Source organism: Candoia aspera, chromosome 2 (assembly GCF_035149785.1).
Source record: "Candoia aspera isolate rCanAsp1 chromosome 2, rCanAsp1.hap2, whole genome shotgun sequence".
Classification (NCBI taxonomy): Eukaryota; Metazoa; Chordata; class Lepidosauria; order Squamata; family Boidae; genus Candoia; species Candoia aspera.
Genome location: NC_086154.1, coordinates 218132897 through 218150057, shown reverse-complemented (window position 1 = coordinate 218150057; position 17161 = coordinate 218132897). Strand labels below are relative to the sequence as shown.

The following is a 17161-nucleotide window of genomic DNA, read 5'->3' as shown; positions in this document are numbered from 1 at the left end:
CGATTTAAGTCAAAACCGCAGGAAGCTATTTTCTTTAAAGAATTTAGAGCCCATCCTTCTTTGCCCTTCCAGAACTTTACCATCTATCTGATTTTTTTTTTTCCCTGCAGCTCTTTCCTCATTTTGCACTCTCTATCCTTATGGACCATTTCTTTTTAACTAACAAAATGTCTCAAAATCATTTGTTCTAACTGTTCTGCTTGGTATGTGCTATAAGTTGCATCCATTCTTCTTTCTAGATCAACCTCACTGCAGGTCAGCTCACCTAATTGGAAAAGTCTAATGCAGAGATTCCTTGCATGCATCACCATTTTAACTATTGTGTCTAAAAAAATGATTTCACAGAGACTTACTTTGGGTCAGAGGAGTATAGAAAAACTATCATTGTTTCTCAGTGGCTTTTTCCATCACTAAAGCTTGAAAAATTGCTTTCATGGGTTCTTTACAACATTCTTTTAGAATCTCCACAACCCCAACAGCCTGCCCCCCCACCAGTTCATTTCCTTTGTCAAGCCACACTTGAATCACAGCCTCAGTGGACATGCAATACTTAACCATATCTGTTTAGAGCATATTTCCTCAAACTGTTGCTGATATTCAGATGGGTTGAATAACAACTTCCAAAATTCCCAGCCAGCACAGAAAGAAATAAGGGAAGGGTGATTTATAAAATGAAATTATTTTGCAAATTCTCAAATTCACTTAAGTACATTGTCACACATTTCATTTTATCATCCAATAGTCAGAATAAATTTAATCATTATTATGGAAATGAGGAGGAGGCTAGAGCGAGGGAGGACTACCTGACAAATTACTGCCCACCCCCATACTGCCCAGTGTTTATAGTATTACTATCTACTTCATAGAAGGAAGCTTGACTGATCATGGACTTTTTAAAAGAAAACTGTGCATGCCTTTGTGGCATTAGTGATATTCTGAATACAATAACTGTTTACTGTATTGAATGAATGAAAGCTTGCTTATATGTGTTCTTAGAATTTGCAAGGTCTGCTTGTTTTTGCACTGTGCTCATTTAGTTCTTACAGCAAGGTTATCAACGCATGATATGATGAAAGGTTTTATGAGCCAGCTTGTTGCAGAGCCTGACGCTCATTAGGGCTGAGAGGGAGGAGTGGCCCAAGGTCACTCAGCCAGCCTCTCTGCCTAAGGGAGGATTAGAACCTGGGGGCTCCCTGCTCCTAGTCCAGTATCTTTTAAAACACAATAATAGGAAATGTCCTGGTGAATCAAGGCCAGGGCCATTTTAGTCTAACACTTTGTTTCTCACAGTGGCCCACCAAATACCTCGGGGATGCATGCAAGCAGGCCATGGTGGCATATACTTCTCCCAATAGATATTTTGAGGCATGTTACTCCTAGCTTGCCTGCCTTTACTGAGGCAGTAACTTAACACTTAACACCATCAAAGTTAGTGACCATCACTATGCCTTGTGGTAATAAATTCCACTGACTACTTTATGTTCTAGAACAGCCTTTGGCAATCTGGTACTTAAACATTTGAGATTATATTTTCCATCATTCTACAATAAATTATGCTGATTGGAATTAATAAGAGTTTGCCACAAAGAAGTTCTGGAAAACACAGATTGGCTATGCCTGCCTAAAAATATGCTGCTGAAAGAATTCTAAATAGACTAAAAGGAACATGAACTGAAAACACTGATACAATTATTCCTTCACAGATTTGAAAAATATCGTTATTTAAACTTTATTACACCATAATATAAGCTAAGAAAATTAGAAGTGTTTTCTTTTATGGAATAACAGGAAGACAGATGAAAAGGTGAGAAAATGAAAATGGTAACACTAATAGAATAAAGCCAAATATTCAGGCTGAATATTTGGCAGGCTGAAAAACTAGATAAATGAATGGATTTGATACAATCATTACTTATACCCAGCATCTCTGAAAGAGGTCATTGTATTTAGAGCTTTATTAACTTCAAATGTAGAAAGGGGCCTTTTTTTGGATTCTGTTAGGTAGTATCAAGATGCCTTGAACAGCCTCCTCCTTCAGTTAAATGGCAAGAAGGTACCAGCATTACTTTGTCCCTGAATGCAAAAAGTCTAAAGGTGGCAGGTCAGTTCCTCATACAAATTTCTAATATAATATATAGTAGGACTTCATAATTCTTTATTGGGCCCAGGGCTGCATTTGGCCTTTAAACAGTATGCTGGAAGCCACATTCCAACAAGTGGGTGGGGCCAAAGATATTTTAATTTTAATCCAAGTAATTAAGCACAATCATGTTATTTCTTGTATAATTAATTCTTTTTTCATCATATTGAAAATTGCAGTTTTTCTGACTGATTTTAGAAAGTCCTCTATAGCATGCCTAATGCTTTCAGGGTTATGACATCTTTGATATATATTAGGAAATGGCAGTCCTTGTATAACGTTGCTTACTTACCTTGCTTACATCCAGGTCTACTGGTTATTGCTTCTTTAATAAATTGCCAGCAGAATTAGATATAAATGCTTGAATAAGGGACCATTGCTTATTGTTTGGACAGTTATCCATTGTTTAAATCACAGAAGTTTATTTTGGGATTTTTAAAAAAAGTTCTGGATAACACTGAATGTGAAGAATACTTCTAAGTCCAATAATAATAATAATAATAATAATAATAATAATAATAATAATAATATTTTTACTCATTTACCACTATGTTTATGATTTTAATGCTTTCTGCATTTCCAATACCTATTTATGTTTGGTACTTAAGGTGGAACAACTTGTTCTCCATTTCTATTTGGGTGCATTTAGGCTAAATGTTTGCTAAGTAATTTTGACACCTATATTTTAAATTTATTAGACATTATTTATTTATTTTTTAAAATGTTATTTCTAAACACTACCATAATATTGCAGAAAATTTTACCTACGCCTACATGAACAATGCCATTTTATCCTAAAAACACTGTAGAGACGTAGATTAAAATAGTCCAAACCTATTCAGGAAATGTTATAAAATGGGATATATCAATGAAGACTTACAATACTACATTGATTTTTATTTAACTATAAGACATATATCCAAATGAATTCAGAAAATATTCTCCAAGAAGTTTTTAAAAGTGTTCCACATTTCTTTTTCAAAACAGCTTTTTCTTATATCATAGTGTTGAATCACAGGACCTATTTATTATTGGAATTTGCACAAATATTTTGCTTGAAATCTTTTTTGTTGTTAGATTCAAGTAGTTATATATTTATAGAAGCATTTTATATGAGCTCTTGGCATTTTGTAATTAGATGCAATGTTTTAGTATGTACAGTTAATAAATAAACATGAATAGAGCAATGGATGAAAGAGAATTACGAATAAACTAGGCCATTAACTTAGCTAGGTCAGAAAGATCCTGACATTTCAAAAACTAGAATCTTTCCAACTGACTTATGGAAGAACATATATAAATTTAAATTGAGTTGGAAACATCCATGTTAATTCATGGATAATGTTTAGATTTGAAAGAAGAGATTTATAGATAACAGTAACTGAGTAGTAAAGAGGTTATTGGGGTTTTTTCTCCATTCAGAAAAAAGCAAGCGTTCCATATTTTAGGATCCTATACTGAATTATTAATTATGTATTTTGTGCTTTCAAATATAACAATCAGTATATTTCTCAGAATCCGGGAAGGGAAATAAATACTATAAGCAGACCAAAAATTCATGTTAAATAAATCTGAATAAAAGTAATAAATGTGTTTTAAACACATTTACATAAACTAAATACAACAGTATATCAGATTTTTGCAATGTACGTGACAACTTAAACAATGAGAATACAAATAACGAATTGTGATCTAGTCTGCAGATAGTAATATGGCAATGCTTCTAAAACTAGATTCTTTTTAACCTATATTTTGCAGTGGGGAAGACAAAGAAATGATAATGTATAGACATCAATATGTATGATCCCAACATTTAAAATATAGTTTATTTATATCTTCAAGAACAAAAAGTCCCTCACTATGTAATACCAGAGAAAAGATCTGCAAGTTAATACTATTAAATAATATGCTGTTGCTATAATTTACATCTTTGTACGGGGTTCTGAGATTAAAGACTAGTATTCCAAAGCAACTTTCAAGTAAAATTGCTCAAATTTTTCATGACATTAAGAGTAATCTTAAAAGTTTTTAAAATGATTGCTAGCAGTTATGAATTATAGATAGTAGAAAATGTACTTTTTGTATGAATGATTATTAGGAATATGGGCCACATAGTTGAAAGATAACTTGCTTTTATAAAGGGTGAATATAAATCATATAAATCTGACTTGGGGGCTAATTTTTCTTTGCAACACTACCTTCTGAAACATATACATAAAAACTATCTCTATATTGATGGGGGCCACATCAATTAGCACTGTCCTACAGAACTAATGTACTGTCTATGCCTGTATTATTTATATCAACCTATCCAATAGGTGTGTGTGTGTGTGTGTGTGTGTGTATCCATATCTGTTCAATCATGTCTCATTCTCCGAGACTGCCTGGACAAGTCCCTGCAGTTTTCTTAGGAGGTTTTTCAGAAGTGGTTTGCCATTGCCTTCTTCCTAGGGCTGAGAGAAAGTGATTGGCCCAAGGTCACTCAGCTGGCTTTGTGCCCCAGGCAGTACTAGAACTCACAGTCTCCTGATTTCTAGCCTGATGTCTTAACCTCTACACCAAACTGCCTCTAAAAAAACAAACTCCAATATGCATATATTTTAATAACACTCAACTTCCTAATAGCTATACCAAAACCAATGCTCAGCTGACAGATGTACAACCCACACCAAATGGATGTGGGGTTGATTCATACTAGCATGAACACTAGTGAGTAACTCATTACTGAATGTGTGAAATGATACCACGGAAAGCATAGTGAAATGTAGCTAAATGAAAAGGTTTTGATTTTTTTTAATCTATTAGTATAATTCCTTAATCTCTGTGGGGGAAATGGTTACATAGAGGCTTTTAGTTAACATTTAGAATTGATCGTTTACTTTATCACCCACAGATACTGCTCTGGAAAAAGAACCAGTCAATGGAGAAAAAAACAAGCAAATAGGTATTTGAGCTGAAGTGAAGTGCTAGAATAAAATCATATCAGGGGGATAATCTCTTATCTGCAAGAAACTGATGAATGTTTTGAATTTAGCTGACCACTGACACTGTTACAAGATTTCTACTATTGAAGAGAAGTCAGTTTTGAGTGTCAAAAGCAAATAACATCAACAAAACATTAAGCCTAAGAAGAAAAAAATGTGTTAGGTTGGGGTGCAGTTCAAAGTGCTGATCATTATATAATATAATCAAACCTTACATGGCTTGGCACCAAGGTAGTAGCAAGACCACCTCCTCCAACCAATAATAATGACAATTATTTATTATAAATAAATTTATAATTGGTTTATTAATATATTAACTAATTAATAAAGACAGGTCTCATCAGAGGAGCTAGACAAAGAGTGTCTCTCCTATAAACAATATGGTGAGACATAACTTAAAGAAACCTATACTGGATTGGTCATTGCCTGGGTCAACATGGACCATGCTAGGAGCTGGAGTTCCTGGACATCTGGTAACAAGTGGGCCACAGGACTCCGGACTGTTGGCTGAGCAACCAAGGCCAGAAGCGTAGGACTACTGGAAGAAAAGCCGCTTATCACAAATATACAAAGACTGAAAACAAAGAAATAATTTGCTATTACAGATCAAATCCAACAAGATGATGGTATCTTAAAAGAATGTATCAATTCTGGAAAGAACAACATCCAGAATCAGAAATAACAGAACAGAGGCTAGCAGATCAATGTTGATTTATAATACAAAATAAAGTATTCACAGAAGTAGAATTGGAAGAACTGCAAAGGTTTACCCAGGGCAAAGAAATCGAAGCCTTGCCAGAAGTAGTTCAGATAGTAGAGACAAACTAGGGGGAGTCGGTAGTAGAAGAAGCCAGCATTGCTACTGAACCATTTTTATCCCCAAACCAGGCACCCTCTCTTCTATCTTCTCCTCAGAAAAAGCACAGTCCTCTAACTGAAAAATAAGAGGAACTGAAATGAAGAATAACTGAGCATCTAGAACAGCACAAAAACAACAGAATAAGGTTGCCTGCATTGAAGTTTGTTACAAAAATATAGCTAGCACAAGTATTAAAGATGCCAGTACTGTAATATCAAATATAAGCACCAGCTCAGTGCAAGAAACAAACCAACTGATGTACAGCACAGCTGCAGTTATAACTGAAGATTCTGGATGCAAAATCAACAAGCAAGAAAAAAAAAAAGCCAAACAGTGCATCACCAAAATGGAAGATCAGGTTGGAAAATAAGATCAGCATGCTAAGATCAGATGCAAGCAAGCTAGAACAGATGAAAGAAAAGAACCTGAAGAACAAGAAGACCAAAGAATACCTGATCAAGAAATATCACCTAGAGATAAGGAAGATCCAGGGAGCATTGGAAATAATGAAGCAGCAAATAACAGCCATAGCCAAGAAAATCAGCAAATACGAAGCTCAAATTGCATATTACAGGCAGAATCTCCAATTTCAGTTGAATCAGAAACTTTCTACCAATCCATCAATGGAGAGACTGCAATGAACCAGCCAACACCTGACAAAGAAGGTGCAGTTCTGGGTGTAGCTATGGGACAACCCAAAGAAATACAACAAGAATGCAGCTTGAATAAAGGAGGTAGAGAAGAAAAAAAAGAAGCTGAATTGAAAGAACTTGTAGTAACAGCAGAAATGGTGGAGAAAAGGGCAAGGAAGATCAAGAATTGGTCAGCACCAGGTGAAGATGAACTGCATGGTTTTTGGTTGAAACATCTGACTGGTCTGCATCCACTCATTGCCAAGCAGTTTAACAACATACTGCAAGGAGGTGAAATTGAAGAAGGGTTAACATCTTTCAATCCTACTGGATAATGAAGGATACAACAAAAGGGGCAGCACCAGGCAACTACAGACCAATTACCAATCAAAGAGAGTATTTGTAGCTCAGGGTTGAACTGTAAAATCCTTGGCGCTCTCTGAGACTTGTTGCTTTCTTGCAGATATTTCATTGCCATACTAGGCAACATCTTCAGTCCAAGAAGGGAGTGGGGTTTGCTCTCTGTTTATACTGTATACAGTCGCTTAACCTGCTTCTGTTGGTGGGAATGTGGTTCTCTCCTTGGTAGTTCCTTGATTAGGCTGTTGTTTGTTGCTTCATTGATTGAGTTAATAGTTCCTTGATTAGGGTATTGTGTATTGTTCGTCTCGTGTTATTTCTGGTGTTAATCTTTGCATATTTGGGTGTTCACTGCTCGCAAGGAGGTGTTCTGGTCTTTTAGCTTTTTTATTGTCTCATTTGAATGGTATGTAAATGTTGTTTACCTCTATGTGCCTGTTGACGGCTGACTTGTCTGAGTGCCAAGCTTCTAGGAATTCCCTAGCATTTTTGGATTTGGTTTGGTCTAGGATGCTCAGTTTCCCAGCTGAAAGTATGGTTGAGTCTGTCCATGTGTTGTGAGATTAAGAAGTTTTCATTGTGTCTTCTGACTGCTAGTAGGTGATTGTGGATGCGTTCTACCTGTCTGTCCGATGTAGTGGCTCATACAGTCCTTACACTGTATGTTGTAGATGACTCCTCTTTTTTCTTCTTGGGCTACTGGGTCTTTTGGTTTGCTTAAAATGTTCTGGAGGGTTTTGGTTGGTTTGTGTGCTACGGTGATGCTGTGTGGTTGTAATAGTCTGTTGGTAGTTTCTGAGATGTTTCTGATGTATGGCAATGTTATCCTTTTCATCGCTTGTGTTGGTTGTGCTGTAGTGGGCTGAGTGGTCAGGCACTTTTTGATAAAGTTGCATGGGTATCCATTTCATTGGAAGATGCTGTATAGGTAGTCTGTTTCCAAACTGAAAGTAGGTAGAGAGGCAGAGGTTGATGAGGTCCATGATTCTGGGTATTTTGATCTTAGTGTATTTGGCTAGATCGGGTGTGTTGTATAGAACTGCTGCCATGGATTCTTTCGCTGGTGCTGGGTCTATGAGTGTAAAGAGTGCTGTGACACTGGATGACACCATATTTTCATCTTCCTCTATTTTTAGGTCTTTGATTTTCTGGAGGCATTGTAGGGGGGAGTTGATAGAATATTTGCTCTCCTCTATGAGGTGTCACAGGCCAGTTACCTGCTTATCAACAACTTTTAAATTGCTAACTGGTATTTTAGCTGATGCAGTCCAACAGCATCTAGTTGAAAACAAGCTCTTTCCATCTGAGCAGAAAGGAAATCTCCCAAACAGCAGAGGGACAAGAGACCAGCTCTTATTTGACAAGATGATTTTGGAAAACTGTAAGAGAAGGAAGACCAACCTGAATGTAGCTTGGATTGATTACAAGAAGGCATTCGACTCTCTGCCACATGTCTAGATAATCAAATGCCTAGAAATAACAAGAGTCAATAGAAACATCAGAAACTTTGTGCAAAGGTCAATGGCACAACGGAAGATACAGTTGCTGGTCAGTGGTGATAGATTGGGAGAGGTTAACATCAAGAGAGAAATCGTTCAAGGATACTCACTATCACCACAACTGTTTGTCATTGCATTGATTCCTCTGTCAACAATACTGAACAGGTTAGGCCATGGCTATCAAACATCAAAAACATCTGCCACGCTACCCCACCTCCTTTACACAGTCGACCTGAAGCTGAATGGAAAAACACCATCTGAACTTGAATCACTGCTCAATGCTGTCTGAATATACAGCCAAGATATTGCAATGAAGTTTGGACTGGACAAATGTGCTACCCTTAGCATCACCAGAGGAAAAATAGTGAAAACTGAAGGAATCAAGATGCCCTATGTAAATAACATTAAGAAAAAGGATGAAGAAGATCACTACAAATACCTAGGCATCTTTCAGGCTGATAACATCAAGCACACTGAAGTCGAGAAGAACGTTAGTAGTGAATACATCAGAAGAGTGAAGAAGATTAAGTCCAAACTCAGCGGCAGAAATACCATCAAGGTAATTAAACACTGGGCAATGCAGTCATTAGATATATAGCTGGAATAGTGGACTGGACTCAAGCTGAACTAGAAGCCTGGATAGGAAGACCAGAAAAATAATGACAATGAATCATGCCCTTCATTCATGCAGCAACTTTGACAGATTCTATTTACCAAGGAGCATAGGTGGTAAGTACACCAGACAGTTAAAGAAGAAATATCTGAAAGACTGTGACAAAGATGCACTGAAGCTAGTACACCATGGAGGCTTCCTGAATACCAAAGAGATCAAACTGGCCTATAAGAAAGACCAAATGAAGAATAGAAAAGAGATACGGCAAGGCAAAGTATTACATGGCCAATATGTTAAAAAATGAGCAGGCAAAGCAGATAACAACAAGACCTGGCAATGGCTAAGAGCAGGAAAGTTGAAGAAAGAGGCAGAGGGGCTAATTCTGGCTGCACAAGACCAAGCCTTAAAAACAAATGCGTATAAAACCAGAAGACAGCAAAAGAGAGCAAATGCCCTCTCTGCAAAGAAGCTGAAGAAACAGTGGACCACCTAGTTAGCTGCTGCAAGAAGATCACACAGATTGATTACAAACAGCAGAATGACAAAGGAGCAACAATGGTACATTGGAATATCTGCAAGAAATACCACTTGCCAGCAAGCAAGAACTGGTGGGACCACAAAACAGACAAAGTAATAGAAAATGAAGAAGCTAAAGTGCTCTGGGACTCTAGAATTCAAACAGACAAGCATCTGCCACACAAAACCCCAGACTTAACAACTGTTGATAAGAAGGACAAAAAACGGATAGTGGACATTGGACACTGGAAACAGCAGAATAGAAAAGAAAGAACTGGAGAAACTCACAAAATATAAAGACCCGCAAATAGAAGTGGAACGACTGTGGCAAAAGAAAGCAAAGAAAGTACCAATAGTAATAGGGGCCTTGGGTGCAATTCCAAAATATCTGGAGCACCACTTGAAAACCATCGGCACTGACAAAATCACCATCAGTCAATTGCAAAAGGCAGCTTTACTTGGAACAGCTTACATCCTGCGACGATACCTTTGCTATTATTAAACAACATCTGCCTCTCCCAGGTCCTTGGGACAGACTCAACACATGGACAAAAATCCCAAATCTAGTCTAAACATCTGGCTGACTGTGCAAACAACTAATAATAAATTGAGTTATAAATTTATATGCTGCCAAACTCCCAGTGACTCTGGGTGGTTGACCCATCCAGACCATGTGTCCCAGGAGAAACTGCTGGTGTTCTGCAAAGTACATAATGCTGACACTCACAGGCACTGAGGATCACAGTGACAGAATGGTATTATAGAGTAGGCCCTCCCTTGGAAAGCATGTTGGTCCTCTCATTTCTAACCTTTGGGAAATTACTGAAAACCAAATTGTTCTGAAGATATGCTGATGTGTAATAAAACACCTGTGAGGAACTGAAGTTTACTTTTTGTGTTTTTTTGGCAGCAACTCTGATTTTAAGTCATCTTAATTTTGCCATGTACCCAGGTAGATAGTTTTTTGAGAAGCTTTCTTGGACGTGCAGAATTACTTGTCAGGTCCTTGGCATTAGACCTATCTGTAAAGTTCCCCATCTCACATATTTTTCTTCCTATCAGTTACTTATATAAACTATACATAATCATCCAAACCAGTAAACCATATAGCAGCTTTATTTCCTAAAAACTGAATATATCATAATAATATTTACTTTTATAGATAAACACAATCTAAAATGGCATTCTTCCCCACTTTCTATTGAAAATTGCTATCTGATGCTGGAAGCTACCAAAATAAGAACCCCAGAGATCTACTAGATTATGGAATCTAGTTATTGGAACAATAGTTCAAGTTCAGCCACTACATCACATCATCATTAAGTGAGTATTGTAACAATAAAGCATGAGATCTGAATTGACAAATCAGTACTAAAATAATAGAAACTATAGACAGCCATATAGCTTTAAATTATAATTTGCCCGTTCACTTGGAAGCTTAAATTTACTGCCTAATCTAACTAAATATATCATGTTTATTGTTTTCCTTTAGAAATTATATATACCATGTCTGAAAAGAGAAACTTCAACATTTCAATATTTAATATTAGTCATTAAAAATCATTTTTAAAACTTATTTTAACTTTAATAGATCATATTGCACTTTCCAATAAGTTTAAATGTTGATTGTATCAATTTACATTAATTTTCAGAGGTGCTGCCAGGTTCTAAGGGAGCCATGGGACAAGGGAACCTCCAAAAACTCCCAAATTTCTTCAGCCTAATTGCTTATCCAGGTTGCCTGACTCTACCCTTACAACTAATGGGGACATTTAAGGCACTAACTGAGTGGATCAGTTGGCTTCTGGCTAAAGAAGGACACACAATTTAAAATGAGGTGTTATTACCTCTACCGCAGGGTTTCTCAATCAGGGTTCCTGGGAACCCTAGGATTCTGTGAGAAGTCACTAAGGGTTCCCTGGGAGATCACAATTTATTTAAAAATTATTTCAAATTCAGGCAACTTCATATTAAAGAGCTAAGTTTCATTCTTCATTTTTACTTTAAGAACACTGTTAATCCATACTGTATATATAGGCCTACACATGAAATGAATATAACAATTTTGTAACTTTTGGCCTAAATTTGAGCCTGAATGTGCAGGGGTTCCCCAAGGCCTGAAAAATATTTCAAGGGTTCCTCCAAGGTTAAAAAGTTGAGACAGGCTGCTCTAGTGCATCCTGTTTGAGATCATTTATGCCCTATGACCTACACCCACCAGTCACTATTTATTCTATATATTCAGGAAAAAAAATGTAAGAAGGGGAAAAAATTACATACCATAATCTGTGATCTTACATGACACCAAATAAAGTTCTTTCAAATTCTGTCCTTCTTTAGCAATGACCTCCACACATCTGCAATACATATAAATCTAGATTAAACAAAGTTTGTATATATTTTATATGACTGAAAACCAGTGGCTACTAGACTGTTAGAATGTCATTGACTAATGGATTAAATTAAAACTTCATATGAATACATTCTAATATATTTCAAAATATATAAATTCTCTATTTTTCAGTTTGAATTCAAAAAAAGTTAAGAGAGTCCCCTTTTCAGGAGAGATGGGCAGTGATAGAAATTTGAAATATAAATAAATAAATAAAACAATATTTCAAAATACTCAATAACACAATGCATCCTCTTATTTTATTCTTAATTATAAGATATTAAATAAATGATTCCAAACTAACAATAAAATGTTTAATAATAACATACTATTTGCACTTTAGATTAAAAAAACAGTAATAACACTCAAATCATTTTGATTTTGAAATACTTTTATATTTTTAATTTAAACATTTAATCAGATTATCTTGCATTAACTACAATTGTAAATTTGGACACTCAATTTTTTCCTGTATGCCTGGGTCAGTATTACTGATGTCAGCAAACATTAGGGCATGAAATATAAATGTTTACTTGCAAAAGGATATATTAATTGGAAAGGATATTTTGGTTCTACAGTTGTAATCGAAATTATTCAACCCCCATTGCAAATCAGGTTTACTGTCAACATTTACAGACTTTCAGCTGTTTGCAATGAACAAATCAAACAAAAGCAATTGAAATAGCTCAACACAACAAATGCTTCAAGTGGTCTCCCCAAATTCAATTGAAAATGCAACTTAGAATGACTTCTCCAGTCTCAAAATTATTCAACCCCCTGAATAGAATCCGTCACAACAGCACACATACAGTATGCAAAACAGGTGTTGTCTCAAGCACACCTGATGCAACTAATCAAGGGCTTCATTAGTTGCACCAGGTGTGCTTGAGCTGGAACACATGAAATACCTGAACTGGCTAGGGGTTTGTTGAGTGTCCCGTTTGACTGCATGTTAGAAATATGGCTAAGTCAAAAGAATGGTCCAAAAAGGTAAGAGAAGAGATCATCGCCCTTCACAAACAAAGAACAGGATACAAAAAGATAGTGAAGGCACTGAATGTTCCTAGAGACACCGTTGGAAGCATAGTTTGCAAGTTCAAAGTGAAAGGAACAGTGGTGACACTACCTGGACGGGGCAGAAAAAGGAAGCTGTCAATGGCTGCAACCAGATTTCTGAGAAGGCAGGTGCTGAGAAACCCTCGAATGACTTCAAAAGACCTGCAGCAAGACTTGATGGCAACAGGCACTGAGGTTTCAGTGAGCACAGTAAGGCGGGAACTAAACGCAGATGGTTTCCATGCCAGAACTCCAAGACGTACACCACTACTGACCCAAAAGCACAAGAAAAGTCAGCTCCAATGTGCTTAAAATCGTATAAATCAGCCACAGAAGTTTTGGGATTCTGTTCTGTGCAGCGATGAAACAAAACTGGAGCTTTTCGGCCTGATGGATTAGCAGTATGTCTGGAGGAAGAAGAATGAAGCATACGCTGAAAAGAACACTCTGCCTACAGTTAAGCATGGTGGTGGCTCGCTGATGCTCTGGGGCTGCTTTGCATCCTCTGGCAGTGGAAACCTGCAGCGTGTGGATGGCAAGATGGATTCATTGAAGTATCAGGAAATCCTAGGAGAAAATGTCATGCTGTCTGTAAGGAAGCTGAAGCTTGGGTGTCGTTGGACCTTCCAACAGGACAACGATCCCAAGCACACCTCAAATTCCACTAAGGCTTGGATGCAGAAGAAGTCCTGGAAGATTCTACAGTGGCCATCACAGTCACCTGACTTGAACCCCATAGAAAATCTCTGGTGGGATTTGAAGAAGGCAGTTGCAGCACACAAACCTAAGAATATTACTGAACTGGAGGCCATTGCTCATGAGGAATGGGCTAAGATTCCTCAGGAACACTGCCAGAAGCTGGTGTCTGGCTATGCATCTCATTTGCAGCAGGTCATAACAGCAAAAGGGTGCTCTACTATGTCCTGAAGATGCTTGTCATGAAGGGGTTGAGTAATTTTGAGACTGGAGAAGTCATTCTAAGTTTCATTTTCAGTTGAATTTGGGGAGACCACTTGAAGCATTCCTTGTGTTGAGCTATTTCAATTGCTTTTGTTTGATTTGTTCATTGCAAACAGCTGAAAGTCTGTAAATGTTGACAATAAACCTGATTTGCAATGGGGGTTGAATAATTTCGATTACAACTGTAATTCTTTTGTTGAATACTAGCCGAGTTGTATAACTCTGAATTTTATATTTTGTTCAAACATATAAGAGGAAAAAACAAAAACTATACATTTAAACAATTTTAGAAATTTCAGTATTTTCATAAAAACAATTATTATTTTATTGCTAAAGTGCTTGATTTGCAATCCAAAACAGGCAAGGATTTTCATTAATTATTTGTATTGCCTTCTGAGTTTCTCTCTATATTTCTTATTATCTTGAAAATCATACCAGTGACACAGTAATTTTTTTTCTTATTATTAAATGGGTGTATGTAGAGAAAACAGCAACAGTATTAAGTTATAAACATTCTGCCACCGGAGATCAGGTTAGCCCCATCCCTTCTGAGCTTCCAGAAGTCCCTGAAGACCTGGCTCTGCCGCCATAGCTGGGGTGGGGAGGGGGGGTAGTCATTCTTGGGGATGGCTGGCACCTTAGAGTGCTCCCCCTGTATTTACAATCGTCTATAGCCATCTGGTTTTCTTTTTTCTTTTCATTTTTATATTGTATTATATGATGTTTTACTATGATTATTGTTTTTAGTTTTTAACTAATTTATTGTAAACGGCTTAGAGTCCCTCTGTGGGGGGAGATGGGCAGTAGAATAAATTTGAGAAATAAATACATACATACATACATACATACACACACACACCAAATTATATTTTCCATTCTAAGATCTTCATAGAAATTTGAGACTGAAACATGTACTATTCAATGTAAAACAGAACAAATTACCAATACTATATATATTGTGATCAGCACTGCTTTTTACCTGTACATTTTAGTGATGTCAAGTCACAGAAATAAAGTACGGTATATACAAAAACCTTAAACAAAGTTAAAGCAGGGTACATTGCTATGTCAAACACTCAATACATTTTTATTTTATGCATATTTAAATATATTAATTAAAATATATGGCTTTCTGCTATTTCTTATGAAAATTGTAAATGCTAAAATATGTATTTAAAAATAATTTAAAAGGGATCCATTTTTCATTACAATTTGTACATTCTCCTGGGAATTCTCTTCCTAATGCTCTATGTTTACCTATTGGATAAATATATATTATTGAAACTATAAGGTACATGCTATCAAATGGAGTCAAAAGGATTTTGAATTATGGGAAGTAATTGTCTATTCTATATGAATACACATTTTTTATGTTTTGGACTATCTTGCAAAAGCCTGGAACATGGCATTAGTGACAACTGAAATGAACTAATGAGGAAATATGACTACACAGCTTGCAAGAAAAGTGGTCCTTGGAGACCTTGTTACTGTTTGTGATGCATTTCAGCTAATAGAAGCTGCCAGACATTGGTTCAGAATATTTCATTAAAAAAATGGAGTTTCAATCACCTTAGCAGTATGAAAGGAAATGACACAATTAGAAACAGAACCTGATGAGACTTGGAATGACTATCTGAAAACAGTACTTTGATCCTTGTTATTTTTTACAGTAACTATATTTTACTATGGTGAAAAAAGTTTATTTAAGATATAAACAAGAAAACCTGAAAATTAACTGGAAAACATTTAACTCTAAGGATGCTGTATGTCCCAACACAAGAAAAGCTATATATTTTGAGAAGAATGTATGTGCATATCCTACATCATCATAATATTTCTTCTGATGATCTCTAATCATTCATTGGTAATTTACAGTTGTTAATTATTACTGGTTTTCCATTATTTTTCTGAAACTGGATGAAGTTGGATCTCTTATATCTTTTCCCCACATTTCATTTTCTATCTCCATCTTTGAATTTTTATAATTTTATCATCCATCCTTCTGCACTTTCACATAATTGGTTTATGAAACTTGTGACCACACTTCACTTACTGTTTAGATTTAAGACTATTAAAATGATACTATTTTTATTGATGCATCTCTATAAACTCCGGTATTTTCTATCTCACCCGCTGTTAATATTCTTCTTTGTCTCTAGTTGAAGTACTGAATATTCTCTTTACCTGCTAGCCTATTTCTACTTTTTCAATCTGCTCCTCAATTATCTACTCTTCTATTCAATACTCCATTTTTTTACTATTTACTGTTTTCCTCTTACTCCTTTCCTATTTTTTCTTCCTAAATCATGTATTCTGTTCTTCCCATATCTACCACTTCTATATTTTGATACTTTACCTCATCACTCTCATTTCCCTGATAACCAGTCATAAGCTTAAAAAAACACTATTAAAATATGTTTTTACTTTTTTGTTATTTTTTTCAATATAACTTTTATGCAAATTATATGTAATAATCCAAACTAGGAAACAAACCTTTTTTCACTGTACATCTTGATTTTCTTGGTTTTCACTCTTTTGCTTTCTTTATATACTATGCCTAAATGAGAATGTTAGCTTCCTGGCAGAGATAATTTCTACATACATTATCTATGTACAGCACCTAATAGGAATAACTGGCAGTGTGTGTATATGTGTGTACGTGAGTGGGAGAGAGAGAGAGATTGACTGAAAGTCACCTACAATTGTTTAAGTAACCCAAGCTTCTAGTTTTTATAGAACTTCTGCTGTGGATTTCTATCACTGCCCCTTTACACAACATTTTGGAAATATTTTAAGCAATTCACCTCTTCCCAAGTAATTTTGCCAAAATTAGTCATTTTTTGAAGTTTTTAAATAAACCTCACCCCTGTAATTGAATATTTAAGTATAAATTGAATTGTTGCTATACTTTCAATAAATGCAGCATCTCTGCTGCATTTTTGGATAGGTGAGCAGATTTGGAATGTTGTGTATGTCGTTCGTACTTGTGCAAATTGGCTGCTGAGGGAGCTTTTTAATTCAAAAAATGGCTGCTATGGGGATATAACAAGTTACAAAAGACTTTCTTCTTGCAGGGCATTCTCTTCTACCCCTTTGTCCTTGTTTTAGGCAGGTAGGCACATTGGCAACTAAGTACTTGGCTGCAGCTAC

At 36.0% G+C, this 17161-nt stretch overlaps 1 protein-coding gene across 2 annotated transcripts in view; it reads right to left on the bottom strand.

The window, feature by feature from the left end:
* The window catches only part of FBXL17 (F-box and leucine rich repeat protein 17), a 203700-nt gene that overhangs the window by 65913 nt on the left and 120626 nt on the right, over nucleotides 1-17161 (bottom strand). For both annotated transcript variants that reach the window (XM_063295365.1, XM_063295364.1), the window contains exon 7: nucleotides 11884-11960. In XM_063295365.1, the coding sequence (XP_063151435.1) occupies nucleotides 11884-11960 (77 nt within the window). The remainder of the gene's footprint in view (nucleotides 1-11883; nucleotides 11961-17161) is intronic.